The sequence below is a fragment of the Taudactylus pleione genome, unplaced genomic scaffold, assembly GCF_031769625.1.
Source record: "Taudactylus pleione unplaced genomic scaffold, aTauple2 ptg000025l, whole genome shotgun sequence".
In the NCBI taxonomy this organism is placed as follows: Eukaryota; Metazoa; Chordata; class Amphibia; order Anura; family Myobatrachidae; genus Taudactylus; species Taudactylus pleione.
Window position 1 is genome coordinate 8,180,633 of NW_028284427.1, and position 27,407 is coordinate 8,208,039.

General features: G+C 43.3%; 1 protein-coding gene across 1 annotated transcript in view; it reads left to right on the top strand.

Moving 5' to 3' along the window:
- FSTL4 (follistatin like 4) overlaps nucleotides 1-27,407 on the top strand; it is a 1,116,563-nt gene that overhangs the window by 1,036,264 nt on the left and 52,892 nt on the right. The window contains exons 9-11 of the mRNA XM_088451183.1: nucleotides 13,828-13,989; nucleotides 14,710-14,844; nucleotides 27,130-27,156. Of these exons, the coding sequence (XP_088307309.1) occupies nucleotides 13,828-13,989; nucleotides 14,710-14,844; nucleotides 27,130-27,156 (324 nt within the window). The remainder of the gene's footprint in view (nucleotides 1-13,827; nucleotides 13,990-14,709; nucleotides 14,845-27,129; nucleotides 27,157-27,407) is intronic.

Here is a 27,407-nt window from a genome sequence, read left to right on the forward strand (position 1 = left end):
GGGTAAGGGTTAGAATGCGGGGAGGAAAGGTTAGAGTTAGGCTGCGGGGAGTAAGGGTTAGGTGGAGGGTTAGGGGTTAGTGTAGGGGTACTTACCTTTGGGCGTCGGTATTCTGACCACCGGCATTCCGACCGCCAGGACCCTGTAACCAACCACTCCAATGTTTGCAGATCTGCGCATATGCAGGAGCCATATTGCACATGTGCAGATGCTGCATCTTTAGTTACTCCTTAGTCACCACCCAGGAACGTCTATCGGATTGCATGGATATCAAAGCAACTCTGATCTGCATTCAAAAAGCAGTAACCATCGAGACACATTGCACAGTGCATCATGGATGCATGTGTAGATTTAAAACATTGGGCACTTGTGCTCAATGTTTTAAATGCATTCCACCTCTGAATCAGGCCCTGAATGAGCACAGAATAGGAGTATATGAGGAGTTGGCTCTTACCCTGTTAGATTCTGCTAGGGACTAGCTACAAATGGTCAAACACTGGATAGACAATGCACACAACAGATCAGAGATGTAATCCTTAACACCTATTCAAATAACAAAGAGGGTAATAAGCAGGTACTAAACTACACAATACTTACTGAACAGTCTTAGGCATACTTGCCGACATCTCGGCAGGGGAATCCGGGAGGGGGCTGGCAGGTCCGTCCAGCAGGTAGGATGGGGGCGGGTCAAAGAGGCGGAGCAGGGGCGTGCTGACGCGATCGTGTCATAGTGGCCCCGCCCCCCGCTTTATAATGCCAATATTACTGGTATTATAAGGCAGGGGGCGGGGCTACGATGACGCGATTCGCGCTGAATCGCGTCACCACACCCCCGCACCGCCCACTTTTGCGGCTGTCGCGGGGGTTAGCGGGGAGCCGGCATCTATTTCAGGGGACTTGCCTAGTCTTGCGGGGTGTCGGGAGTGGCACACGATTTTCGGGAGGCTCTCGACAGTCCCGTGAGAGTAGGCAAGTATGGTCTTAGGGCGCATGATAACTATAATTATATAGAGTCCATCCTGGAAAGACCGCTAACGCATCAATGAATTCATGCAATAATTTATTATCACAAAGTCATTTAAACAGTGTAGCAGCATGGCACAAAATAATCATTTTAAGCAGTGAATATGATGTTGAAAAACTGGACAGTTGTTTAGGTGCCATTCTGGACACCATTCTGTGGAATCCTTAGAAAAGTGGTCAGGATGGCACAGAAACAGCTGTCAGGGTTTTTGAGTGGCGCTCCATGCTTATATGATGCATCTCCCGCAATCCAGTTTCTACAGTAGCTCACGGGCACAGCTGAGATAATCAGTAAGCCCAGCACTATTGGAGAGTAGGCCTCTCCTTGCTTACAGCCTTAGTGAAGGCTGGGGCCGGGAATCCTCCAAGATTAGGCCTGTCCCAGAAAGGGACAGTGTGCCTAAATTAAGAAGATCAATGTCCTGCATTAGGAACTATCCTCCTCAAGTAGGAACTGATTTGTCCCCACCCCATGTGTACTGTCAGCACTACAATGTGGCATATCATGAATTGGCGGGGATGCAATGAGGCATAATATGACCTGGTGGAACTGTGTGGTATAATATACTATTACTGTATGGTGTATAAAATGAACTAGGGCAATATTATGGGGCATAAAATTAACAACCAATGTGTAGAGAGGTGTTGCTCTAGAAACATTGTGGAGGGACCTCTTCAAAATGTTGCTATGGTGCCCACAAAGTTATGGCTAGACCCTTGCTGAGGACATAGACTACTCTAGAGCACTCACCTGATATCTGCAGTTGTGGGCTGCTTACTCTGCTCAATAATGCACTGGATTGGAGCACCTGCCGATTCCACTAGGTAAAATTTCAGTTGGATCCTTCATGAGCTGTGTACCCAGCGGTATCAATGCTCCATACATGCAGGGGCTGCGAGGGAGACTATGAGTTGCACTTGCTGTAAACTCTATTCCCCTAATCCCGCAGGGTCAGAGCTGGCTCTCCTGTGGCGCAGGAATAGGTATCAGGACCGGCTCGAGGCACGTTCGACCAGTGTGGTCGAACAGGGGCATCACCCCATAGAGTGTGCACCCCTCCCAACCATCCCGATTTCAGCAGGACAGTCCCACCTTTTGGGCACTGTCCCGCTGTTCCACACGTGGGCTGACGTGTCCCGCGGGTGGTCGGGAGGTTGGGCACCCCCACCGCCATGCCATACAAACACGTCCCTAAATAACGTCATTTAGAGGGTGTGACCTATGGTAATTAGGCCACCTCCCTTTTGGAAGCACGCAGCAAAGCCACGTGCGAGGATAAGGGGCAACCTCTTACTATTCTGCACAGGGTGCTGCTCCTCCTGGAGCCGTCCCTGATAGTATTGTCTGGACCAGTAAATGGAGCTCACTGTTGGGAAGAGCAGCAATTCAAAGAGCTGAGCGCCATTTCAAGAGTGGAGCAGTGGGGAGTCAGGAGGCGTTACAGCCAACCGCATACAGTGATATAATTTACCTGACTGCACATGTGCTGCTCCTGGTACTAGCTGCTACTGCTGATTGAAGGAGAGGTGCACAGTGTCTCACTGACTGAGCTGCTCTCACTGGAGGAGGACAAGCAGAGGATGAGACTCACATCAGTGGCCATTGGGTACCCCATCTTAAGCTAGGTTGCTTTAGGTAAGTGCCTAGGTCACCTATGTCTAGGGTCGGTCCTGGATGCCACATCTGCACAGCCTTGTCCCAGGTAGACTACCAGGATAGGTGTCTGATGATCTTGGCACTGACTAGTTACCATCGGTACGGGTTGGAGCCGGAACCCCCTGCACACCCTGTGCTTATGCCTATGGGTTTAGTCTACTTTCAGCAGGTTAGCACTTTTTTTGTGCAATCACAAACTCTGCTGCGACTTTGTACACAGCAGCTGTGCAATAATATGCTAATGCCGCAGGAGGCATCTTATATAGACGCCTCATGTGGCTTGTCTAATCCACTGCTGCATCGAAACACAGAGCATCGGATCACCTGCATGAACATTGGCCATTTGAGTAACCCACGGGTTACTCAGGATGGCTGGTGTTTTCACACTCCTGAGGCCAGTGAAGACGCAGACACTAACCTCTTTACACCTCTTAAACGGGGTTGACACACCCAAGTTTCCAGAACCCTGGCTGATACCACCCCGTCCATGTCTCCAAATGGCTGCAGCTTATCAATCATGCTGCGGATGGCTGGCAATGCGTGGAATCTCGCAGAGCTAGATCTGCATATGCACAGTGTGGCGACTGCACATGTGCAGATTTCACACCATCGGAGATGTAGATAAACCATCAGGTTTGTGCACATCTCTGAATCAGGCTCATACTCTCATAAACTGGTCTATTGAAATCTGCTCCAACAGACCATGGAGACCTTCCACAAGAAATATATGTTATGTTGTGTTATAGTACAGGAGCTGTGTGAATACTTGCATAAATTGCTGTAAAAAATTTGATGTGGTCAGGATCCAGACAGTCAGGATGCCGACGGTCACAATACCGACAGTGGCATCCCAACAGTCACAGGTCCCAACGGTAAGTGTTAGGGTTAGGGACTAGGGGGATGGTTAGGCGACGGTACAGGTTAGAGATAGAGGGTGGGTTAGGGTTTGGCACTAAGGGGAGGGTTAGGCACTAGGCAGAGGGTTAGGGTTAGGTGACGGGATGGATTAGAGATAGGGGGAGGGTTAGGCACTAAGGGGGGGTTAGGCACTAGAGGGAGGGTTAGGCGACGGGACGGGTTAGAGATAGGGGGAGGGTTAGGGTTAGGCACTAGTGGGAGGGTTAGGCAATAGGGGGAGGGTTAGTGTTAGGTGACGGGATGGGTTAGAGATAGGAGGAGAGTTAGGCACTAGGGGGAGGGCTAGGGTTAGGCACGAGGGGAGGATTAGGGTTAGGCACAAGGGGGAGGGTTAGGGTTAGGCTCTAGGGTGAGGATTAGGGCTAGGCGACAGGATAAGTTAGAGATAAGGGGAGGGTTAGACACTAGGGGGAGGGTTAGGCACGAGGGAAGGGTTAGGGTTAGGCACGAGGTGGAGGGTTAGGCATTAGGGTGAGGGTTAGGGTTAGGCACTAGGGTGAGGGTAGGGTTTAGGCGAAGGGATAAGTTAGAGATAAGGGGAGGGTTAGAGTAAGGGTTAAAATACTTACCAAAATTCATCGGGATTTTGACCATCAGGATCCCATACCCAACCTGTAAAATATATTCTTTTGTTTGGTAACTACTAACTAGTAATTACAAAGTTGATTACAATGTTAATAAAATCTATCACTGCAGTGTGCATTATACAGTAGATTTCTTATCATTGCTAGAGAGTATACATGGTATACTATAGTCATGCCTATGGTAAAACATCTTGCATTGGTGAGTTAATAGGCTAAGAGCAGACTTACAGTATTGGCCAGCTATGCAGGCTCTTTCTCTAAGAGCTGACTTCGTGGCCAGCTACACGTGTCCTGCTACATCTTTGCCGATCACGCTAGAAACGTGTGCACACATCACGTCATGCGATTACCTGCATACGCTACGCTATGGCATGCACTGCGATTGCACCATGCTTTCCTTTGGCGATGCGGATGCAAACGCAGTGCACGTATCTGCTTGTGGGCACATGCCTCGCTCCATGCATGGTGCGATTTGCTGTGTACGCAGCAAAGATGTAGCAGGACACATCTGTATGCAGGCTTTTTTTCTGTGACCATCAGGCTAACAGCAGACTTATTGGCCGCTTATTCAGACTCTTTGTGTGACCATTGGGCTAAGAGCCCAATGGTCACACAAAGAAGCGTGTGAAGCGTGTCCCCTGGCTGTGGCATTACACCCTTGCTAGGAGGATCCCGGTGCTGGTTGTGTAAAATATGGGGGACCATTACGTCTTTTTTCCCTGAATTTTCACAACCAGGACCAGCTCACACAGCCCAGTGCTGGTTGTGCATTTGGGAGGGACGTGACTCCACATATTGTTTTTTTTTCCATTTTAGCACTTACATTATATTTTTACACACAGAAGTCTACACAGATCTGTGAAAGCTTCTGTGAAACCCGCAACGTGTAATGAAACTTGTTTTACAAGTTGCGAGTTTTGCCCAAGAAAAACTTGCACTTTATTACACACTCACACTCTCCAACCCAATTACATTTGCAAGTTGCGGCACAAACTCGCAACTACAAACTGACACACCTATATGTGTTGCTTTCACAATCAAAGTTGGCAAGTATGCTAGAGAGTTACAAATTAGCAATATATAGAATAGAAGTAATCCCACACACAATGCAAGAATATATAATGAGTCGGGTCCTAAAGGTAATCACGCTATCTGTATATAGCAAAATATCATCCCACACTAGTCTGAAATGCAATTCATCTTAGTCTGTTTAATCCATGTCACTGTTGCAGGGATATGGCAGGCTCCTTTCTAAAGATAATACATTCATAATGGTAAATTCACAGACATTTAAACTCCAGAGATTCACAGTTGAACAATGGTCAATGAAAAAGATAAGAACAACGGTCAAATAATAAAAACTTTCTAAAAGTATAAAGGTCACTCTGCAATGTGGTACTATTATTGAAAATATATTTCCAAGAGAACCAATACATAATTAATTCAGAAATAAAAACAAAATAATATAGAAACCGCACAGCCTCAACCAATACTTGTTAGATAAACAATGATTAAAAAATATTACACCATTGCAGATATAACAAAGCACAAATTCCATATTATTCATCTAATGTAATGGAAGCAGGAGGGAGGATTATTTATGTTTAAGATTCCGCTAAGCATCAGCACACCTGGACACAGCGGTGATCTGTAAATATGCTAATGCTGCAGTAGGCATCTGAAGGAAAAAGACGCCTCCTATCCTCTGGCGCAAAACTTGGCCTTAGCACTCCAAGGAAACGGTGGGTGACACGTTCCCGTTTTCCGGAAAGCAGGCCGACGCCACCCCCAAACGGCCGCACATGTTAAGCATGTTGCAGCTTGGTGGCACTGCATGCGAACACTCAGGACTCTTTCTGCACATGCGTGGGTACTCCACCATCAGAGATGTACGTAAATCATAAGCTTTACTTACTTCTCAAAATCAGGCCCACTGTTCTCTCTGGAGCTCTATGTCCGGCCACCCTGGATGTATAGCGGCTTTGTAGGTTATCTGCAGCTGGCTAGTGTGGAGGCTTCATACTACCATCAGTGTTTATGCCCGGGGGATAGCGGAGGTAATATCGGAGGTAACAGGCTCCAAGGACACTCGGATGAGTAGTGTGTGGACATTCCAACACAGCACTGTCAAGTATGCAGAGACCGTCAGTAACTACTGTACTTTGCTTTTTTTCCTTTTTAACCTGCTCACCCCGCTTCCCTTATAACTTACTAAAGAGTACCAATTAACACGGACGGGACATTGCTGTATATGCATGCTGATTTTCAGTTGCAGCATTGCTGCACAGTGACTGTGTGTGTGGATAACATCACTAGGTATTGATTACCTGCCTTTCACATTGCAGCTACAACCCAGTATATGGTAGTCATTATTATCGGGACAGACAGAACAATAAATATCTGCACAATATTTACACCATTTGCAAGGTGGTGAAAAGCCCTCCAGCTAAATCACCTTGAAATCTACCTAGCTCTCAAGCCCAAATACAAAGGACACTATTGTACTACCATCAGGAGTTTAGGGGGTATATTTATCAAAGTTAATTTTTACTTTCGTTTTGATGTTCGATTTAGCTCACCTCAAATCGAATCAAATCGAAAGTACAAATCCCTCTTCAATTCCCACATTTACTAAAATTCGATTTTAGAAGCATTTTCTAATTCGAATTCGATTTGGTTCATTTTTGAACAGTGATTTGCTGTTTGATTTTGCATGTTCATGTACAAATCGAACAGCAAATCCCACTTCAAAACGAACTTCACAGCCCCAACTGAATACAACTGCTTCATGCTTTCATTTTCAGCATGAGCATTTAGTTTTCACACAGATACATGCATACATCAGTGAGATGCATGCATGTATCTTACTGTAAAAAGCTTAGCAAGAGTTTATAAAAAAATGACGTGGGGTCCCCCCTAAATACACAACCAGCCTCAGACTTTTCATAGCCAGTCCTGGTTGTGTAAGTACAGGGAAAAAATTGCATAGGGTTCCACTGTACTAAGCACAACCAGCACTGGGCTCTGATCTGTTCCTGGTTCTGGAATTACAGGGGAAAAAATTGCATAGGCCCCCCTGTAATTCCCACAACCAGCACCAGACCCTTTCTAGTGGGGAGCTGATGCCACAGCCAGGGGAGCCCTATCACCGGGCCCACCAGCTGAAGCATCAGCCCTGAACGCTAGTCAGCCCATGCCAGGGATCCCTGGGGAGTTGAGGACCTCCCCAATAAAGGGGTCCCCCTCTCCATTACACAATACACACACACCATGACCGTATAGCTTTAATACATACATACACACACACTCACACATACTCACCTACATTTCCTGGACTGGTCCCCTTCTCCCTGTAGCATCCATGGTCTTCGTAAAATAAAAAAATGAGGAATGCGATCCACGAACTAGGTAACAACCAGGATGGTTGTTACCTCCCAGATGAAGAGCTCAGGCATGGCATCTCCCTTTGTAGAGCCATATCTGAGCGTTCATTGGCTGAGAGAGGTCAGCCTCCGCCTCTCTCAGCCAATGAACGGCTCCCTCCATTGAAGTCAATGGAGAGCCGCAGGGTTACTAAAGTTGATTCTGCGGTTCCGCCAGTCAATCAGAGGCCACTTCGCATATAGCAGAATCTCATTGGCTGGGGTACACGTGGGTTCCAGCCAATGAGAGGCCGCTATATGTGAAGCAGCCCCTGATTGGCTGGCGGGCCATGGGAAATCCCTTGACATCCCGTCAGCTGGCATTCGAATAGTATTGGTATATGTGACAAGACACATACCAATACTTGTCCGTTTGGTTTCGGGTATTCGTGTTCTTGTTTTGCAAAGACCCCCTTGGATGCTACGGAGACCAGCGGGAGGATCAGGTGAGTATAGGATCTTTGTTGCAGGTACCCCCATTGGATTCTATGGGAACAAGGGGATAGAAACATCTGGTAGAAGGTAAGTATGTGTGAAAGAGATAGGTGTATGTAATAAACTTGTATTATACACGGTGTGTGTGTACTGTCTTTAACTATTTATTTTACAGTGGGGGTACTGCTGGCACTTGTAGTTCCACAAATGCCAAAGGGCAGGCATGCTGGCACCTGTAGTTCCACTGTAAAGTACAATAGTTTAATACTAATTAACACTTTATTACCCCCGTATCCACTGCTCCGGGCTTCAGAACAAGCCTGGGGTTTGGGAGAGGGGGAAACCCTTTTTTTGGTGGTCCCCACCTCCCCTGAGATCCCTGGCTTGGCCTGACTGGCTTGGGGTGAGAATGCTTTGGCCCTGGAAAATCGGTAATAGAGTCTCCGGGATGTGGCATTACACCCCGGACGGTTTGGGTCCGGTGCTGGTTTTAAATATAGGGGGACCCCTACGCAATTTTCCCCCCTTATATTTAAAGCCAGAACTGGCCCTGCAGCCAGGTACTGGGTCTCTAAAATTACGGTGGAACCCTACTCGTTTTGCTTCCCGTCATTTTAGGAACCAGGACTGGCTGACCAGTCCGGGGGTGGTTATCCTTTTGGGGGGGGGAACCCTACGTAATTTTTTCATAAAAATGAACCCTAAAAACACAGGAATCATTAGTAAACATACACAAATCACACTGATTTGTGTATGTTTAATGGCAACTCGCAGATCAGGAGGTGGTGCATTTAAAACTTCTATTGACTCCCCGATTTGCATGTAAAACGGTCGAATATAGCAAAACAAATAATGGTAAATTCCCAATTTAGGCAGAAATGAATGAAAAGTACTTCCCATTTGAGTCGAAAGTGAATTCATTTCTATTGAAAAAAAAACAGACGCATTTGTGGCATTAAATCACCCGATTTCAACACCAAAAGATGACCAAATCACCCGACTTTAATGACAGTAAATTCCCGATTTGCTAAAAAGTTATATTTTCACCCGAGATAGCAATCTCGGATCAACACGAATCTTAGTAAATTTACCCATTAGATATCAACTTTATGTTGATAAATATATGGATGAAATAATTTTGACATTCAAAAGGGTACTATAATGTAGGTGTAGTGTCTGTAATTCTCTTCTTAAATGAAAAATAGATTCACGGCCATAACCCATACTGTGGAAAGATTCTTCTAATGTCTAGTACACAGGTTCTCAAATTCGGTCCTCAGGACCCCAAACAGTGCATGTTTTGCAGGTCTCCTCACATAATTACAAGTGAAATAGTTAGCTGCACCTGTAGATCTTAAAATGTGTCAGTGAGTAATGAATACACCTGTGCACCTGCTGGGTGACCTGCAAAAAGTGAACTGTGTGGGGTCCTGAGGACCGAGTTTGAGAACCACTGGTCTAGTAAATACAATTGTAACTAGAGATATGCACAAACCGGGTGTTTTGTTTCTGAGGGAGGGACTTAAATGTAATCCAAAACACACAAGATCCGGTTTTTAGAACTGAGCTCCGAACTCGGCGAGAAGACCCTGAGTCGAAACTCGGTTCGACTTGGAACCTTAAAGTCCGGGTGTGTTCGGTTTTCAGCAATACCGAACTGCTCATCTCTAATTGTAACACAAATTTTGTTATGTATAAACATAAGGGCAAAACAAAAGGACTTTCATAAAATGTTGTCATAGACATAAAAGCACAATTAAAATGGCAGAACGGAACTGTAAACAAACATCTGGACTAGGATTATCCTGCAGCTGCACATTTGGCTAATTGCAGATTCCAAATTAAAATGCATGGTAATGATATTCTAGGTCTAGTTATTTTCCTGTGAAATATTTGGGATTTCTCAATTTGGGGCGTAAATATAAATTATATGTTTTTGATAATACATGGATATGGGTTTTATGATTTTGCTATATTTTAGAATGGTGTTATCTATCGATCTCTCTATTAACAACATTTCTACCAGTCTGAAGAAATTATTTATTTTTGTACAAATTCAACTGATCTTGTAATACGTTTGTTTTGGTCTAAAACGCAATTTAATACTTGTGTAGAGTAAAATACAAGATGCATTTTTCTAGATAATTATTCACTATATCTGGATAAAATTGAAACACCATTCTGGACTTCAATAAACATAGTTTGTATAATCATTATGCCTACAAAATTAAATGTCTACTGTAGTTAAAGTAATAGAGCACCATATTAGAATAGTTTAAAGTGGTAATGAAATCTGATGTTGCTAAATATATAGAACAACAAATAATTGCTTAATTTAAAAATTGTCTTGTACAGTATGTACAATATGATCTAAACATATTGCATGCAGGCATTTTGTATATACAACCATGCATGTGTAAGTATGATAAATATATAAAGCATATAGAGGCATGCAGACCAAGGGGCTTATGTAATAGGTTGGAAGCTGTAGCCATTGTGGGAACTCCTGTGAATCTTCCCATATTTTAAAGCGGCAATCATTTTAAAGGCAAAACCAAGCTGGTTTTGCCTTTAAAATGATTGCCGCTTTAAAAAACACATAAAGTCTCGTAGGAGTTCCCGCAACGGCTGCAGCTCGCAACCTATTACATAAGCCTCCAAATATTTATGCCCACTTTTAGAATTAGGAGTAAATCCTTACAGAAAGTGTAATTCTGCACCTTGTTAAAAGCGTATTTTGTTGCAGAGAGGGGGGAAAATTTAAAATGTACAGACATAGTTAAAGTTGGGAGGGGGTGTATGAACTGCAGTATGAAAATAAAGCCCAGTATTTGTGTTCAACATACAGAAAATAGGTCAGTATTTTCTCTGCATGCAAAAAAAAAAAAATACATGGCATTTGCAGCTCTTGCTTCGCAGCATGGTTTGTCCAGGTGCAAAATTATACAGTTTAGTTGAATTTACTTCTAACTGTAAGGCCTTAATGATTTACTCAAAAGAAAAAAAATGTTTTTCCAATAGACTATGACTGTAAATCAATTAACGTATTTCCAATTGCAATATAATTAGTGCAGTGCTTCTGCAAGACTCAGCAAAATGTATGCCAGTCTGAGCTCGCTGTCAGTGAGAGCTACAGTATTTTGAAATACAATAAAACTCCTGTATTTCTTTATTGTTTTAAGTTGAGAACATTTCAATTACAATTGTCATTAAATTGTCTGAATATAGCATAATGTGTTGCATAGTCTGTATTGTTTATTAGTCTTGCTTTGCAAATGACCACAGAAGGACACTTGAGAGTGGAAATCTGAATTTATTGTTTGAGATTAGTGTAGTTGATTAATGTTAGATAGCCACACACATCCTACTGGATTTCAGGATGCAAATACATATGCAGACAATATTCACTAAAATGAAAATGAAAATTAAAAATCATAATGAAATTGCATAAAATATTATTATGAATACAAGGAAAGCAAGAAGGGGCATACCCATAGCAATAAAGTAATTGCACTCAAAGTAAGGACAAAAGAGGAGGAAAGGAGATGTGGGTATACAATTAGGCACTTTACTGTATATATAGGAAGGACAATAATTTGTATTGCATGTTTAATGAGATAACATTATGTGTACTGTGTTCTATTGTAAACCTCAATAAAGACTGTCATAGACAAGTGTTACTCAGGCTGCTGTGAGGGAGCTACAGATGGCACACACATAGGTGGCTAAATTGGATATTAGTGCGGTCTGACGAGGACCACACAAAAGACGATAGGGGCCCTCTATTTAGGAACATATACTGTACATATATTTGCCATACATCACTGTGCAAAGACAACCTAAGCCCAGTAGGAGTTGGGTAGTGGTAGGGACAGGACAACACAGAGTATACTCTCCTGTCATACACTTATCACTTTGCTGGTTAATCACTGCAACGCTCCATGTATGGGGACACAATGAGGACACAATATTCCCTACCCACACAGATCGCCTAAGCCCAATAACATGTTACACTGTTAGGCTACTAACTAAAGATTAGTGCACTGGTCCTACAAGAACTGGCCTAGTGTAAAGAATAACACCTAACCTCTGGGTGCTGTGCACTATCCTAAATTCTACAAACCTAACAGTGCCTAACTTTAATATTCCTACATGGATTTAGCTAACACGCAAACAGGATAGAATACATAGAATCAGTAAGTTAATATGACCAATCTTAGTCTACTCACCAAATGCTGCAGGGATCAAAAGTCCATTGTTGTTCCCCAGAGCTTATGACTGCAGAGCCTTACATATCCCACAGCACCTAGAAAAAGTGTACCGGGTCACTTCTATGGGGTAATGGCCTACTTGCTAAATATGATTGTCAGGCCTAATGCCTACCACCCCACCATAGTTCTAATGAGAACCTAGACACAGGATTCCCATTAACTTTTTATAGTTGTTGTTACCTTGTTATATTGTCAGAATCAGGTCTTAATGTCCTTTTCCAGCCATATTTATATTAAACAAGTGCCCAGTGCATTACTGGCAGCAATCAATTTTTAGGGGAGGAGTGGGGCCTAATTCCCTCTATGCAGCCTATTTAGATGGGGCAGGCCTACTGGCAACTATATGCAGCCTAACTATGTGGCAGGAGAACAGGGCCTAGGACCTGCTGCACAACATTCTTACATGGCATTGCTGGGTGGTTCTCTTACTAAATGTTGGAACATCTAATGGAAAACTAATTTCAAATGCACCGGGTGTAGTCGGCACTAGGTGGAGGGTTAGGCGGTGGAGGGTTAGGGTTAGGCTGCAGGATGGGAGGGTTAGGGATAGGCTGTGGGAAGATGGGGAGAGTTAGGGTAAGGGTTAGTGTTACTTACGAAATTCTGCCTGGATTCTGACTGTCGGGACGTCGTGTTCTGACCGTCAGCATCCTGACTGCCGGGATCTCATACCCAACCCCAAAAGTACTTGCTAATTATAAATAAATATATATAATATATATAAATAATTACCTGAATATAACTTGTTACAATGGATATAATGGGGGAAATATAATATTATGCAAGATGCAGGTACAGTATTAGGGCGAACCTGACATGTCTGCCAAAATGTTAAAAAACGTTTTTGCTTTTAAAATCGTAAAACATCAGGAAGACTCGCCAGAATCACGCCGATGACTCCATCTCACAGGCTGCTACATTTTCCCCAATGTATGTATCACAACTCAAAGGAATAGTGCTTCCTTCACTTGTAATGTTGTAAGACCTAAAATAAAATATAGAAGAGGGTTTTAAAATAGACTGGAAATGGGAAAGGCACATATAAGTTTAATGTTATATGTATATTATGAACACTACTCTAGTATAAACTACATTGAACAATAACTATAGATGTTTGTGTTTGAATATGTGGAGTCTACATTACCTGATAGCCAAAGTGATACTGTAGTTATTTGTTATGTATATGGAAACTATTTGCTTGAAGAGATTTCAGATACGTTTAATGCTCTACCAGATATCATTATACATTCAAAATAATTTATTCAATACATTAGACAAATATAAATAATATATACTTTAATATTTCATTACATGTCACACCATGATCAGTATTATGCCTGTTTATCACCCTGTTTTTCAAATTTGCATTATAAAGAGGGAGCACGTAGTATAATAAAATGTAAACTGATTATTACAGTAGATAGTGCTTTCTTTGGAGGTGTCTTTTTTGCCACCACTGTTTAATACACAAAGCTAATAAGTGACAAGTAATAGCTATTTTTGGTTTCCTTCTTTAGTTCCTCCTGTAATTAGAGTCTATCCTGAGACCCAGGCTCAGGAACCTGGAGTGTCTGCAAGTTTGAAGTGTCATGCTGAGGGTATCCCTAATCCCAAAATAATATGGCTGAAAAATGGTATCGATGTATTGCCAATGGTATCAAAACAACTCACATTGAAAGGTAAGTCTCTTTTATCACTTGAATTATACTTCTATGGCTGGTGGAAGACAGGGCACTATAGCCATAAAGCTAGGCTTATATAGAAAGCAAAAGCTGATCTACCTCTCAGGTACATTGTAAGGTGCAATCGTACCAACCAAAGAGTCCACCAGTCTCCCCACATAAACAGTAACAACCAAACAGAGGTGGGTCTCCATCGTTCCTAATGTTCCACAGTAAAGTCCATAATAATCTCAACACTTGTGTCCATATGCTGTGTTCACATGTAAAAATAAACATAGAAAAACATGGCATAATATCTTGTGGATATGGTGTATACACCCGGTGGATATAGGAAAAGATAATACTCTATTCCCGCAATGGAGAGGGATAATATCCAAACCACCTGTCACCATATTTTTTTGCTGCCTCACAGTGAAATGGAAAACCCTATTTCTGCTAAATCCTGATGTACATGACCCACATAATAGAAGTCTTCACTTGTACAGCATCATCTAACAGCAAGAAACTCCTATACTTTTATGTCCTCAAATGCTGCCCAGATTGGGAATACGTATCTTGCTTTTTACTTATAAATGTTCCTAAATTCAATATATTATTATGCTTGCAATTATATAATCTTGCACTGTTTGGTATTAAAATACAAATGGTTGTTACATGTACTAATGAATTTTCACCAAGAAGAACTTAGAACAAACAGCTAAAATGTCTTTATTTCAGCCAATGGGAGTGAACTTCATATTTCTAGTGTACGCTATGAAGACACTGGAGCCTATACATGCATTGCGAAGAACGAAGTCGGGGTGGATGAAGACATATCCTCTCTCTTCATTGAAGATTCTGCCAGAAAAACCCGTAAGTATTCTTATATTATCACCCTCACATTAGATAAAGACTAAGCCCGCCATGCTTAAACTGACCTTTACAGCTATTTCCACTTTTCCAGTCTACTTATTTTAATATAAGTGCCATCTAACATGCAGTAACCCTCTTTCCCTCTCTTGCTAGCCATCCCATGTATCCAGAGCCCTAACACTACTGAGTCATTTGTCTGGACAATGACAGATACACCAACAATTACACCTCTTCAAAGATTAGCCCTATTATATTGTCTTCTGATTTCATACATATTGTTTTCCTTAGGTTTTGGAAGTATTGTTTGTAACCAGAGCTAGATTAAGGGAGGCACAGTGCCCCAGGCTGGGCCCCCCCCATTCAGGGGGCATCCTGGCTGGAGCATACGGCTGCACTGTGCAGTCCCTTGCATTTTCTAGGGTCGCGATGAGTGGTGATGAGTTGGGGCTGGCTGGATGATGAGTGGGGACAGACCAGATGACAAGTGGGGGCAGGTCGGATGACAAGTGGGGGCAGTGCTGACAAGAGGAAGAGGGCCAGGGGAGTGGGATTGGACACCCCTGTCTTAAGTGCCCATGGCCGCCCAAAAGGTTCATTTGGCCCTGCTTGTAGCACCCACCTTACTTTACACTTGGATACCTTTCATCTTTACAAGGGATACGTTGCATTGCATCATTTATAATAAAGGTTTGCCTTTTTCATATTTTCAAATTAAGGTACAGAGAATTTCTTTCTCAAATAAAATGATTGTAAAATAGTTTTCTTATCCTCCCACCAGTTGGTAAAGTGTATGAAAAGAAGTACCCCACTGTAAGCGGTTAATGAGAGTAGCCTTGCAGTTGTTTGCATGTCTATGGTCTTTCATTCATTTCCTCGATCTCTTTCACACCAATACCAAGTTTAGTGTGGCCCTTTAATAATAAAATGGATGAAGAGTGGCAACATACAAAAATGGTGGAGTTATGAGGAATTAAGGTTCAGAATAAACAGAAATATAAATATAAGGTTAACAAAAATATATAGGGCACGCCTATATAGGAGGCGCCAAACCACAGTTAAATACATATACAACATTGTTTCAGATATCTTGCATTATGTAAGTGACGGTGACCACAAGCAGTCTTAGAAGAAGATGAACCAGACGCACATGAGGTTTTTGATTGGAAACCTCTTGTTTCCAACAAGAGGTTTCCAATCAAGAGTCAAACATAAAAATAGGAACCAAACATACTGCAGTATAGTAAATGAAACTTTTTCAAAAGTAACCATACAGCATCAGTCGTGCCAGAATCTATGTTATGTCAGGCTCATCTGAATTAAAGAGATGACAATAGAACATCTGAATGATGTAACACAGGTTCCAAATGCTGCAATTCAAGAATGGAGTAACCAAACAACAGGCTGGGCAGGTTGGATGAAGGAGGCACTTTCCTCACTACCTATCGCTTGAATTCCCAGATGAGCAACTCAATTGTATTCCTACCAAGATTCAAATCACGAATCAAATCCCCACTGCAAAACTTCTAGTGGTTATTATGTCATGGATCCTGTCCAACAGCTCTGAAGAGAAGACTGGAGGTATAATGGCTTCACCCTCCATGATTAGAACTGCAAGCCTTGATTTTGCTGTATTCAATGTGGAATCAATGAGCCCTAAGGTGTCCCCTGTTTTGTTAATAGGGCGAGAAACTGTGGATAAGATTACAAACGTGTGGACTGGCACCAGCCAATTCAGCACAGCAGAGAGATCTGCTTTCACGTCTATACCCTTTGCTGAAATGATGTGACACAGGATCTCATTCTGGATTGATTGAAGTAACTAGTCTCGATCTTGGCAAATAGTAGATTATCCTGGAGACTCTTCACATGGTCATGATGTTCCTCAAGCATGATGGAGAAAATGATCACCTAGGTAGATGAGGACTGATGTCTCCAATTAGTCCCTAAATTCATATATGCTTGGAAGACAGATGGGACATTGTAAACGCTGGATGGCATAACCCAGTATTTGCATTGGTTGCACATTATGTTCTACCATTTATCTCCACAAACCCACAAAAAGTGACACAGAAGATTTTTATTGAGGGCACTTCCATAAACTGGAATACATACCCATGTGGGCATGCATGCAGCAGACAATTTGAAAGTGGATGCTGAGTGTGATTTTATGGAATCATTTGGGAACCTAGGGGGATTTGGCTGAAGGAGCTTGGGAACCACTATCTTAATACACTGAGGGAACATCTTACGTGTCACTTGTTTGAATATTTTTATTACATGGGTATTTGAGATCTTAAACATTTGCTTAACCACAGAAAATATGCTGGGTTTGCCAAATAAAGCTATCCATTAACAGTATAGGTTGAACGCTAATTACAGACACCTCCTGAGCAATATTAAATAAAACGACTCTATTTCTATGTAGAAGAAAGAAGCTCAGTGGCCCGTTGCTATACTGTGATTTATTTACCATTTGAATCTCATTTATATATATTTTATTCCAAAACAAAATCTTGTTTTTGCTTGCAGGCATAACCCAATCCTCATTCATTTCCCTATGTCTACATTCAGGGGGTGATTCAGCAGTGTACGCCACCATTGTGGGGGGTGGAGAGGCCGGGATCTCTGTCAGATAAAGGAGATTTTCTGGCCTCTTTTATGCCATGGTCACTCAGCCGGCCAAAGGGATTACAGATGGTCTGATGCTGTGTCCTTGGACGCAGCTCAGATCAGTAATGCATCCAGGAGGCATGACGCCTCCTGCTGCATTACCATAATAGTGCTATCACAGCTGCTACCATGTTAACAGCTGCGATATCATATGCGTCCTCTGCTGAATCAGGCCTTTAGTTATGATGGTTGCTGCAATCCACCCAGCTACTCCAATTTTACGTTACAAAACTTTTCGCACCACACATAACAGTTTTTATGCCTGTAGACTAACCTAATACAACATTTGCAAACTTACCAGTCCCTCATATCTGTTTCTGAACTGAAATGTTCTCCTGATAATGAGATGATTAGGAGAACGCTGATGGGGTTAGTCTTTCTACTAATGTTTGAGATGTGATTAAACTCAGATTATAAGTTATAACATAGCATTAGTTACTGGTGATATAATTTTCACATCACCAACCTAATATTCTGCCTACCAAATATTAAATGTATTTCATTTATCTTTGACCTTTGATATAAATCAGACCAAACCGGAAATTTTCTCTATATAAAGCTCAAATGTATTATTGCCCATTGCAGGCAATTTACTAGATATCACAGCTGTTTAATAATGTTCCAGATTTTGTGTATTGGCCAGTTTGACCCTATGGGCCTGATTCGGAGTTACACACAAAGCCGATGTTTATGTAGTGAGCGATTATTTGGTATTGCTCATGCGCAAAATAATCTGAAATAACCCACAGCACAAGGGTTACCCCATACTTGCCTACCCTCCCGATTAGGCCGGGAGCCTCCCGAAAATCCAGCTTCCCGGAAAGGCAGACAAGCCTCCCAGCATCCGTCGACCCTTCAGACCCCCCCCTCCTCCCCCATGGTAGCCAAAATATCGGTATTGTGTAGCGGGGACAGGGCCAAAATGATCCGATCATGTGGCCCACCCCCCGCTACGCTCGCAAATGACAGTGAGCTGTCCTGGCCCCTCCCCCTTTCCATGCCCCCTGCCATGCTGATCTGGCTGCTCCCTTCCGGAAGGGGCAGCCAGAATGTCGGGAACCATGCGTTACCCTAAGTGTATGCACAAAGGCGCTGTAGCGTATGCATAAGAAGGTATTAGAACCCAAGAGGCAAAGCAATGAGTGTTCCTGGGTGGTGACTGGGAGGTGGCCTGAAGTGAATGCAATAAAATCCGTCATGTCTACGTTTTAAGGGAGTGTAGTGGATGTGTCAGTAAAAGCGGCTGCGTTCTCAGATGCAGTGCCGCAGCCACAGAGGCAATGTTCAGGCTGAGCTGTGCGCTCGCAACCAGGTCGATGGTGGGCCAGTGCGCATGCGCACGATGGAGCCGGCTCCGTCGCGCGCATGCGCGAGACCCGGATAGCGACAGGCATTCCGTCGCTCCGGGTCTCACACCAAAGGGGGCGTGCTGTCGATGTTGAGTGACAGCACGCCCCCTTTGGTGGGCGGGCTGGGGGGGTGGCTGCCTAGACGGAGGCATTCCCATGAGAACACCTACCGTTTGGGGGCGACCCCACTGACATCACAAGTGATGTCAGTGGGAGAGCTTTCGGCTCTGTTTGAGCCGAAAGCTCTCTGGGGCTTGCGGCCACGAGACCGTACCACAAGGGTCTTGTCGCAATCCTGATGGTCGCGATGGTCTTGACCATCGCGACCATCATCCTGGCCGCTCGCATTAGCTGTGGGTGGCTACCCACAGCAATGCGAGCTGCCAGGAGGCTGCTCCATAAAAAAAAAAAGACGTCCTGATTCAGAGCGAGCGCTCTGTCAGAGCGTCCGGCTCTGAATCAGGGCCTCTGTCTGTATTCACAATACCAAATTCCATGAAATTCAGGTCCTATATGTTACTGAATCAGGTCCTGTATGTTACTCCACTAAGAGGCGTCACCGGGTGTGGTGGCACTCTGTATGGCACTTCTTGTATCTACTCCTTGCACCCGCTGTTTGTGCACGCACTTAAAAGGGGGCGTGGTCTCATGTCCGCAGCTGTGATACAAGGTTGTTACAAGTAAAGTAATATCAGATGGTAACAATCATGTTAGTGTAACATTCAACTTACAGAATTTCCAATTCAATTATATATAAGCAACATAGAAATTGTAAATGATAAAGCACCAGAATTTTATGATTTTATGTATTCATGGTCATGTATCAAATAAAACAGATGAAACACTCATAGACGTTAGTAATGCAATTTTTGATTCTACATGTATCTGTAAAATATCCCTTTTATGTAGCAAGTAATTTCTTAGAATAATATAAAAAAATACAGCCTTGTCACAAAGCTCTGTGATGTATCGGTAAGTACTGTACCTTCTAAACAACAGATGTCATAGTTGCCACAGCTATGTATGAAAAGCATGTGGTAAAATGCAAAAGTGGAAGAAAAACCAACAGTTTTATAATAGAATATTATAAGTATAATTATAATTCATTTTCATACTTTTCTTCTAAGATGTATGTGCTTTTGTAGCACTTCTAAAATAGCTTTTTGTGACTTCAGAAGAAAACATGAATATGCTCATTTGAATGCACACACTGCACAAAGCATTTTATTACTGAGTGTATTATCGAATCACTCGTTTATAGTTCAGCAACAGAGAAATATAACAAAGAAGTCAGATTTAACAGCACAGTAAAATAAAGAATAGTGTATAATCTCTCAAAGAGATTATACACGTTTAACTCGGGATGTAGTTATGGGGCCGCCGGTCACAATCCCGATGCCAGAATGCCGGCTAGGGATTTATGACGGGCGTCGAGATACAGTACCGACGCCTGTCATAATTCCAACGCCGGAATCCAGGACGACGCGAGACCGAACGAGGTTAGTCCGGGCGCCCATCCTCTTAGCCGTGGGGGAGGGGAGGGTTAGGTAAGGAGGCTCCAGGGGGACTTAGGGTTAGGCACCCCCATGGGAGGGTTAGGGTTAGGCTAGGGGAAGGGGGGTTAGGGTGAGGCACCCCCATGGGAGGGTTCGGGTTAGGCACACCCCGGGGAGGGTTATGTTTAGGGAGTGAGGAGGGGAGCTTAGGTTTAGGAACTATGGGGGAGGTTAGGGTAAGGCACCCCTAAATGAGGGTAAGGGGGGGAGGGGAGGGTTAACGCTACTTACCTCCGCTGTCTGGAGTTCCTCCTTTCGGCCTCACGTTGTCTGGATTTGAACTGGCGGCTGTTTAGCGGTACAATCCCACCCATAACTCATATTTATATTTATTATTTATCTCAATGTAACTTATTTATAGTTATTTATTTAGTTTACACATATTTGGCAGAGCTTTTCACATAATATTGAATCATTCACAACCAGTCCCTGCCCCAGTGGAGCTTGCAATCTATATCCCCTATCACATGTATACACACATACATTAGGGTTCATTTTTGTCAGAATCCGTTTAATTTACATGTTTTTGGATAGTGAGAGGAAACGGGAACACCCAGAAGAAACCCACCAAACGGGGGGAAACAGACACACCACACGAAGCCAAGATCTTAGGGCCTGATCCAGAGGTATACGCAGATAAGCGCTTATTGGCCAGCTACGCATGCATCACAGTCCATTATTGTAGTCAGAGGGAAAAATTTACTAAGCGGCGGTTTGGCGGCGGTTTCTATTCTATTCCAAACCCCGGCGGTTTGGTGGCGGGTTCTATTCTGTTATAAACATCGGGGGTTTGGTGGCGGTTTTACAGCGGTTTCTAAATGACAGCCCTGTTCTATTTTATTCTAAAATGTGTTTTGATGGCAGTTTTGCAGCGGTTTTGGCCTTAGTAAATCTGCAGATAGCAAAATCGCCGCCAAACCACAGTCAAAACACAATCAATGACTGACAAGTTAACTGTATGTCTGGAGTTAACTATAATGATGAATTAATCAATTTTTTGGTATGACTCTGCCTTCTGACTACGGGGTATATTTACTAAAGTGAGAGTTTTTAGGGTCTCATTTACCAATGAGTTTTATCAATGAGTTTTATCAGACACAACAAGTATTAAAACTTGTTGCGTATGATAAATAGTGTTCAAGCCAATCAGCTCCCAACTGTCATTTTTCAAACAGATGACACAGCTGATTGGCTGGAGCACCATTTATCATATGCAACGAGTTTTAACACTCATTGCATATGATAAAACTCATTGATAAATGGGGCCCTGAATGGACGTGACATCATTGCATACTTGCTGACTTTAATTGACTCCTCTCCAGGAGAAGCCCAGAGGGGAGATGCAGCTGACAGCTTTGGAGGTGGGGGCCGGGCTGTCAACGTCATTAGGCCTTGCTATCGCCGTGGTAATATGTTGAAATATGCAGATCCGTGTGGAAGGCACAATTCTCGTCATGTTAGCTCGGCCCCTCTGAATGGACCTGCAATTTACCCCTAATAATCTCCCAGTCCTGCCCACTTCACTACAAAGAGGGCGGGATGTGGGAGATCCAGCTACTATTCCGTATATGTGGATAAAGCCGAGGACCTGATAATCAGTTGCACGCGTTCCGACATCATAATGCCGATGTCCATGTAACTGAGCATTTTTTTGCAACTGCACAAGCAAGAACATTTCTGAAAACCCCTATATACACGGAGTGTATGCACAAAGGCAATCGGGACAGATGGCATCAGAAATATTGTGGAAAAGTGATGGGTGTTCCTGGGCAGCGACTGGGAAGTGGCTAGTAGTGCTTGCAATAATGGTCCATACAGCAGTACCTGAAACCCCTCAGGGAGTGACACCTGGTGCGGTCTGCACCCCCCCTAGTGGCACCACTGCTGTTTAGTAGGCATGCTATGGAAGTGTCGCAGGCGTGTCAATGTAAGTGGCTGAATTGCCAGATGCACAGCTGCAGGCATAGCAGTCCAAAGTCAGACAGAAAAACTGCACCTGCCATAGAGCTGGTACAAGTTTCGATTGCGCTACTAATGGTGGCGTATAAGGATGCACCAATCGGTAATACAGAGTGCGGGGACGCTAAAAGTGGGCGCCTCAGTCCTTGCACATTCGGCTGAGCGGATGTACATAAGGGAAGGAGTTTGTGGCAGCATTTGCATAAACTGGCCAAGAGACAGCTGTTTGCGCTTTTGCACATGATCAGAATTAGACCTAATGTGTTCCATGCATGTTACGTTTGGAATTTGAACCTATTTACTATACTGCTATCCAGCTTCCTTGTGTGCACTGACACTTTCAGTGGGAAGCCATGAGATCACCTGAGCAAATACAACCTTGGATGCGATATAAAACTACATCCTGTTTGTACTTTGGAAAGGTCATGTATCCATGATTGCATGACCAACTACCGTTTGCTTGTTCAGTTATCAAGCTGAAATGTCACTGTTTAGATCTTTGCTACAGTATATTGGGCTTTACTGCAAAAACAAATCAATGGCTCTACCTAGGTACAAAGGCTTATGGACAACCATAATCCACCTATTTCCACAAAATCACCATAATCATACAGAGAAAAGCAGATAGAAAATGGAAGAGTAGGTTCAGTAAGATGACAAATTGGGAAGCTGCAAATGTATTTATAAGTTATGTTGTTATTATTAGCCTACGTTTCAGCAATTTCGCCTGTGACATGATAACACTGCACAGTGTGTCTAAATATATATAGCAATGGGTTACAGTAACCACTAAGAATCAGGCTACACTGTTACATAGCACGGGCTTCCTTATGGTTACTATGACAGTAGCAAAATTTGTTCACCAGAGGGGGGCTTCAGTAAGCTAGAGGGGGCGAAAAATTGTCTGTAACTGCATTGCTGCATGGAGGGATTGACACACTGCGGGGTAAATTTACTAAGACTTCTAAAGCAAATCGCTGGACATCACCGGAACATTTTAGACTAATAATCACGGATTTACTGCCCCCTTTATGATAGACTCCGCAGCCAAATCGAATTATGAATCAGATTTTTTTTTTACATTTCCACAGACCTCTGAGCCTGATCTGGTACTGGAAATTCAGGGGGGGGGGGGGGGGGGGAGTGGGAACTGATGTGGGATCCCTCCATTTTTCCAGTAACCAGCACCGGTCTACACCAACTGGGAGGCTTACACTATAACAGGGTGACAGAGTGTGGGGTCCCTCTGCCTTAAAACCAGCTCCAGGGTTAGCCGAGGGCTTCAAATCCTCAGAAAGTTCGGACTCCAAAACTAAAATGGGGTCCTCCCTCCCGAGGACCTTTCAGTGGTGTTGGATGCAGGGGTAATTGTGTAGATCCTCGGAAGGGGGACCCTATTTTATGTATGATATCTGAGTATTTGTTCATTTAAGAAATAAATATAATTTGGAGTTTATAGAGTAATGTGTTAATGGTAACTTTGTTCTTCTTTATCTGTTTGGGGGTTTTGCATGACTTTTTTGGGGGGATAGCACTGAGGTTATACATATTCCCGAGTCATAACTTATAGCATCCATGAATTTGACATCACAGACTTAAATGTTTAGGTTAGTGTTTATCAGTGGTTGAGAAAACAGGGTTTGTATTCTTGCCAATAGAGGTCCTTAGTGCTTTCATGACCCACTGGTGAATACTTGTGCTTTCATATTTCTATTAATCTACAGCTTTACAAACCTCATAGTTTTCAACATTAGACTTTTTTATTATGCTGTCTTCTTTAACAAATTAAACTACCCAGAGGAAAAGCAAATTTGTGAAGATTCTCTATATCAAGGGTGTTCAACAGATGGCCCTCTAGCTGCTGTGGAACTACACATCCCAGAATGCCCTGCTAAAGTTTTAGCATGCTCTAACAGAAAAACTGCGGCAGAGCATGCTGGGATGTGTAGTTCCACAGCAGCTGGAGGGCGCGCAGGTTGAACACCCCTGCTTTACATTTCCTTCTAGTGTTTTAAATTATTGTCACCCTAAAGAGCTTAACAACACTTATACTGTAAGTGTAATGTGCTAATAATATCTTAAAAACATCCCACAGTTTCTCTGCTCCTGTATGCCATATGCTGTTTGGCTGCTACAGCTATTATTATATCGGTATATATTAATCGTGAACTATTTTCATTATAGTATCAATCATTGTAACATGTAGGCACATTACTGCTACCAGCACAAATATACACGTTTGTTTAGTAGCTTTCAAAAACTTAAATGAACACGGAGGAAATCTAAACAAAAATGTACCTGCAACATTTCTGTATTCAATACCTCATCATTAGCAAATCATAAGCTTTGTGTCAATATTGTCAATATATTAAATTAAAGGTTGTATATTGCAATTTACAAGTCTATCACCATAAGGCCTCATGCACATGGGCGTTATTTTACGCTTTGATACAGACTGGGGAAATTCAATAAGGTGCAGGATTTGTCTTGCGGGAGCTACTCAATTACTGGCATTTTCTCTGTGTGGTAAACCCTGGGGTAACGCATCCTAACCCTTAGATTTTGTGAAAAGTGCTGGAATCTATGGGTTTCCCTGCCCGTTAAATTCAGGAGTCTGTATTTGAAAGTAGATTTTTCCTTACAGCATGAGGAAGAAAAATCCAAGCACTGGGGCTTAGCGGGCAGTGTCCCCGCAGCTTATTATATTGGGCTGCGCATATAGGGCTCGATTCAGACCCGCTCCCTAGATGCGTTCGCACGCAGCAAACATTTGCAAATCCGCAATTGTACAGCAAGACAATAGCTCGCCCACTATGTCTTAGCGTGCGATCGCGATGTGTATGCAGATGCCCACCAGCCTGTCTTAAGACGCCCACTTTCCTGGAAGTGTATGCACCCATCGGTAACATCGAGTACCATCGGAAGCGATCGTAGCACTTGTGGCTGATTTAACCTACCACAAGCACTGCAAGTTAATCAGTGTGATTTTCAACCATGTGACGCGTACTATGACGCTGCATCTTAATTATGCATGCCTCTGAAACGGCGTTGAGATGCTCAGGCACACCTGCGTTCGCACCACCACTTCCCTGTTGTCATGGATCATCCCCTGTAACCACCCACAAATGGCTTGTCCTGTCACTCTAGCTAGCGAGCTGTCTATGCGCAGCGAGCAAACGCTTCCCGATCTCATGGACTAGTTTGCGCACTGTGATGCTTACGCATGCGCAGATTGCAAAAATTGGCTGGCTGCGTGCGAACACAGCCTAGCGAGGGGATCTGAATCAGGCCTTTTAGTTAGCTGCATGGTAAAACCTGTGTCTAATTGAATTCCCAACAAAGAGTCAAAAAAAAGAATGTAACAATTTAACCTGACAAACACTGACACATGTTCACTCCTCTTTGTTGTGGAACAATTTCAATGCTTGGTAAAGTTACATAAGGGCAGGGCTGTTAAAATGAAAGAAACTGTACTTAGGCCCTGATTCAGAGCCGGACACTCTGACAGAGCGCTCGCTCTGAATCAGGGCTGGCCCTCTTACTTTTTGGAGCGGCCTCCTGGCCTCTCGCATAGCTGTGGGTGACCACCCACAGCTATAGCGTGCGGCCAGGAAGATGGTTGCGATGGTCAAGACCATCGCGACCATCGGGCTTGCGACAAGACCCTAAGGTAGAGTCTCGTCTGCTGCAAGCCCTGGAGTGCTTTTGGCTCTATGAGAGCCAAAAGCACTCCCACTGACATCACTAGTGAAGTCACTAGCGATTTCAGTGGGGCCAGCCCCAGATGGTAGGCGTTCCCATGGGAACGCCTCTGTCTGGGCAGCCACGCCCCCGGCACGCCCACCAAAGGGGGCGTGCTGTCAATCACCATCGACAGCATGCCCCCTTTGGTGAAAGACCCATAATGACGGCTTGGCCGTCGTTATACGGGTCTCGCACATGCACACGACGGAACCGCCTCAGTCGGGCGCATGCGCACTTGGGCAACATCGGAGCGCTCGCAAGCGGGTCTGAATCAGGCCCTGAGAGCACTCTGGAGTGAGTTCTATGGCTTGTAGTGAAGAGAATTTTGGACAAAAGGTACTTCAGAATATGCTCTACCCATTTATTGATAAGATATTATTGAAACTGTTGTTGGACACAATGAAGGACACACTGAATAATGCAAAGCTATTCAAGTAAATTGTATGGCTACATCGCCACCTGGTGACAAAATTTGTAAATGATTTTTTTTTCAATAAATGTCTACTGCATCCTCTGAAATACTTATTATCTAAATTTTGCTTCATTAAAAGCCTTAGAACCTGTTCCACAGTGCTCTGCATAGGGATACTTTCATTTTACCAGACCTGTATATAAAAATTCTATAAGAATGCTCATGAAGTACTGTATATAATAGATTAAGCTGCAGGTAAGCTTTGATTCATTTTAATGAACATGTTAGAAACGCAAGTATTTTTTCCCATGTTATAAGTGGAGTTGTTTATAATACACTAGTTCCCTCTATAACACGGGTGGGCAATGTGTCACAGTTTTACTATCATTGTATACTAATATGGATTATGGTGGCAGCCTGGGTATGCTGTGATGTGTAGTTTCACACCAGCTGCTTATTGCCCACATCTGCTCTATAATAACTATGCTACATGTTCTATATTTGAATAATATGTCAAGTATTATATGTTGACATTTATTTTTAACTGATTTCTTTTTCCTCCTAATATGGCTTCATTGGTGATCTAACGATGCAGTAGCCAACATTCTATGGAGAGAGGAAGGTAATGTAACAACATTGTAATTACACATTTTCTTTTTATATTTCCTACAGACAGCAATGTGCTATGTGTTAGTGGGTGCATGGGATCAGCAGCATGTGTAAGGGTCTTAACTAGAGGGCTGGGACTTATGTAAAGGCCAAGAATATTGTAACTGTTTTGGGAATGTAAAATCACCACATCACTTTCCAATGTGCAGTGTTCAGTCCGGGAAAGCCTCTCTATCATTGATGATGCATGGCATGTGTGCTCAC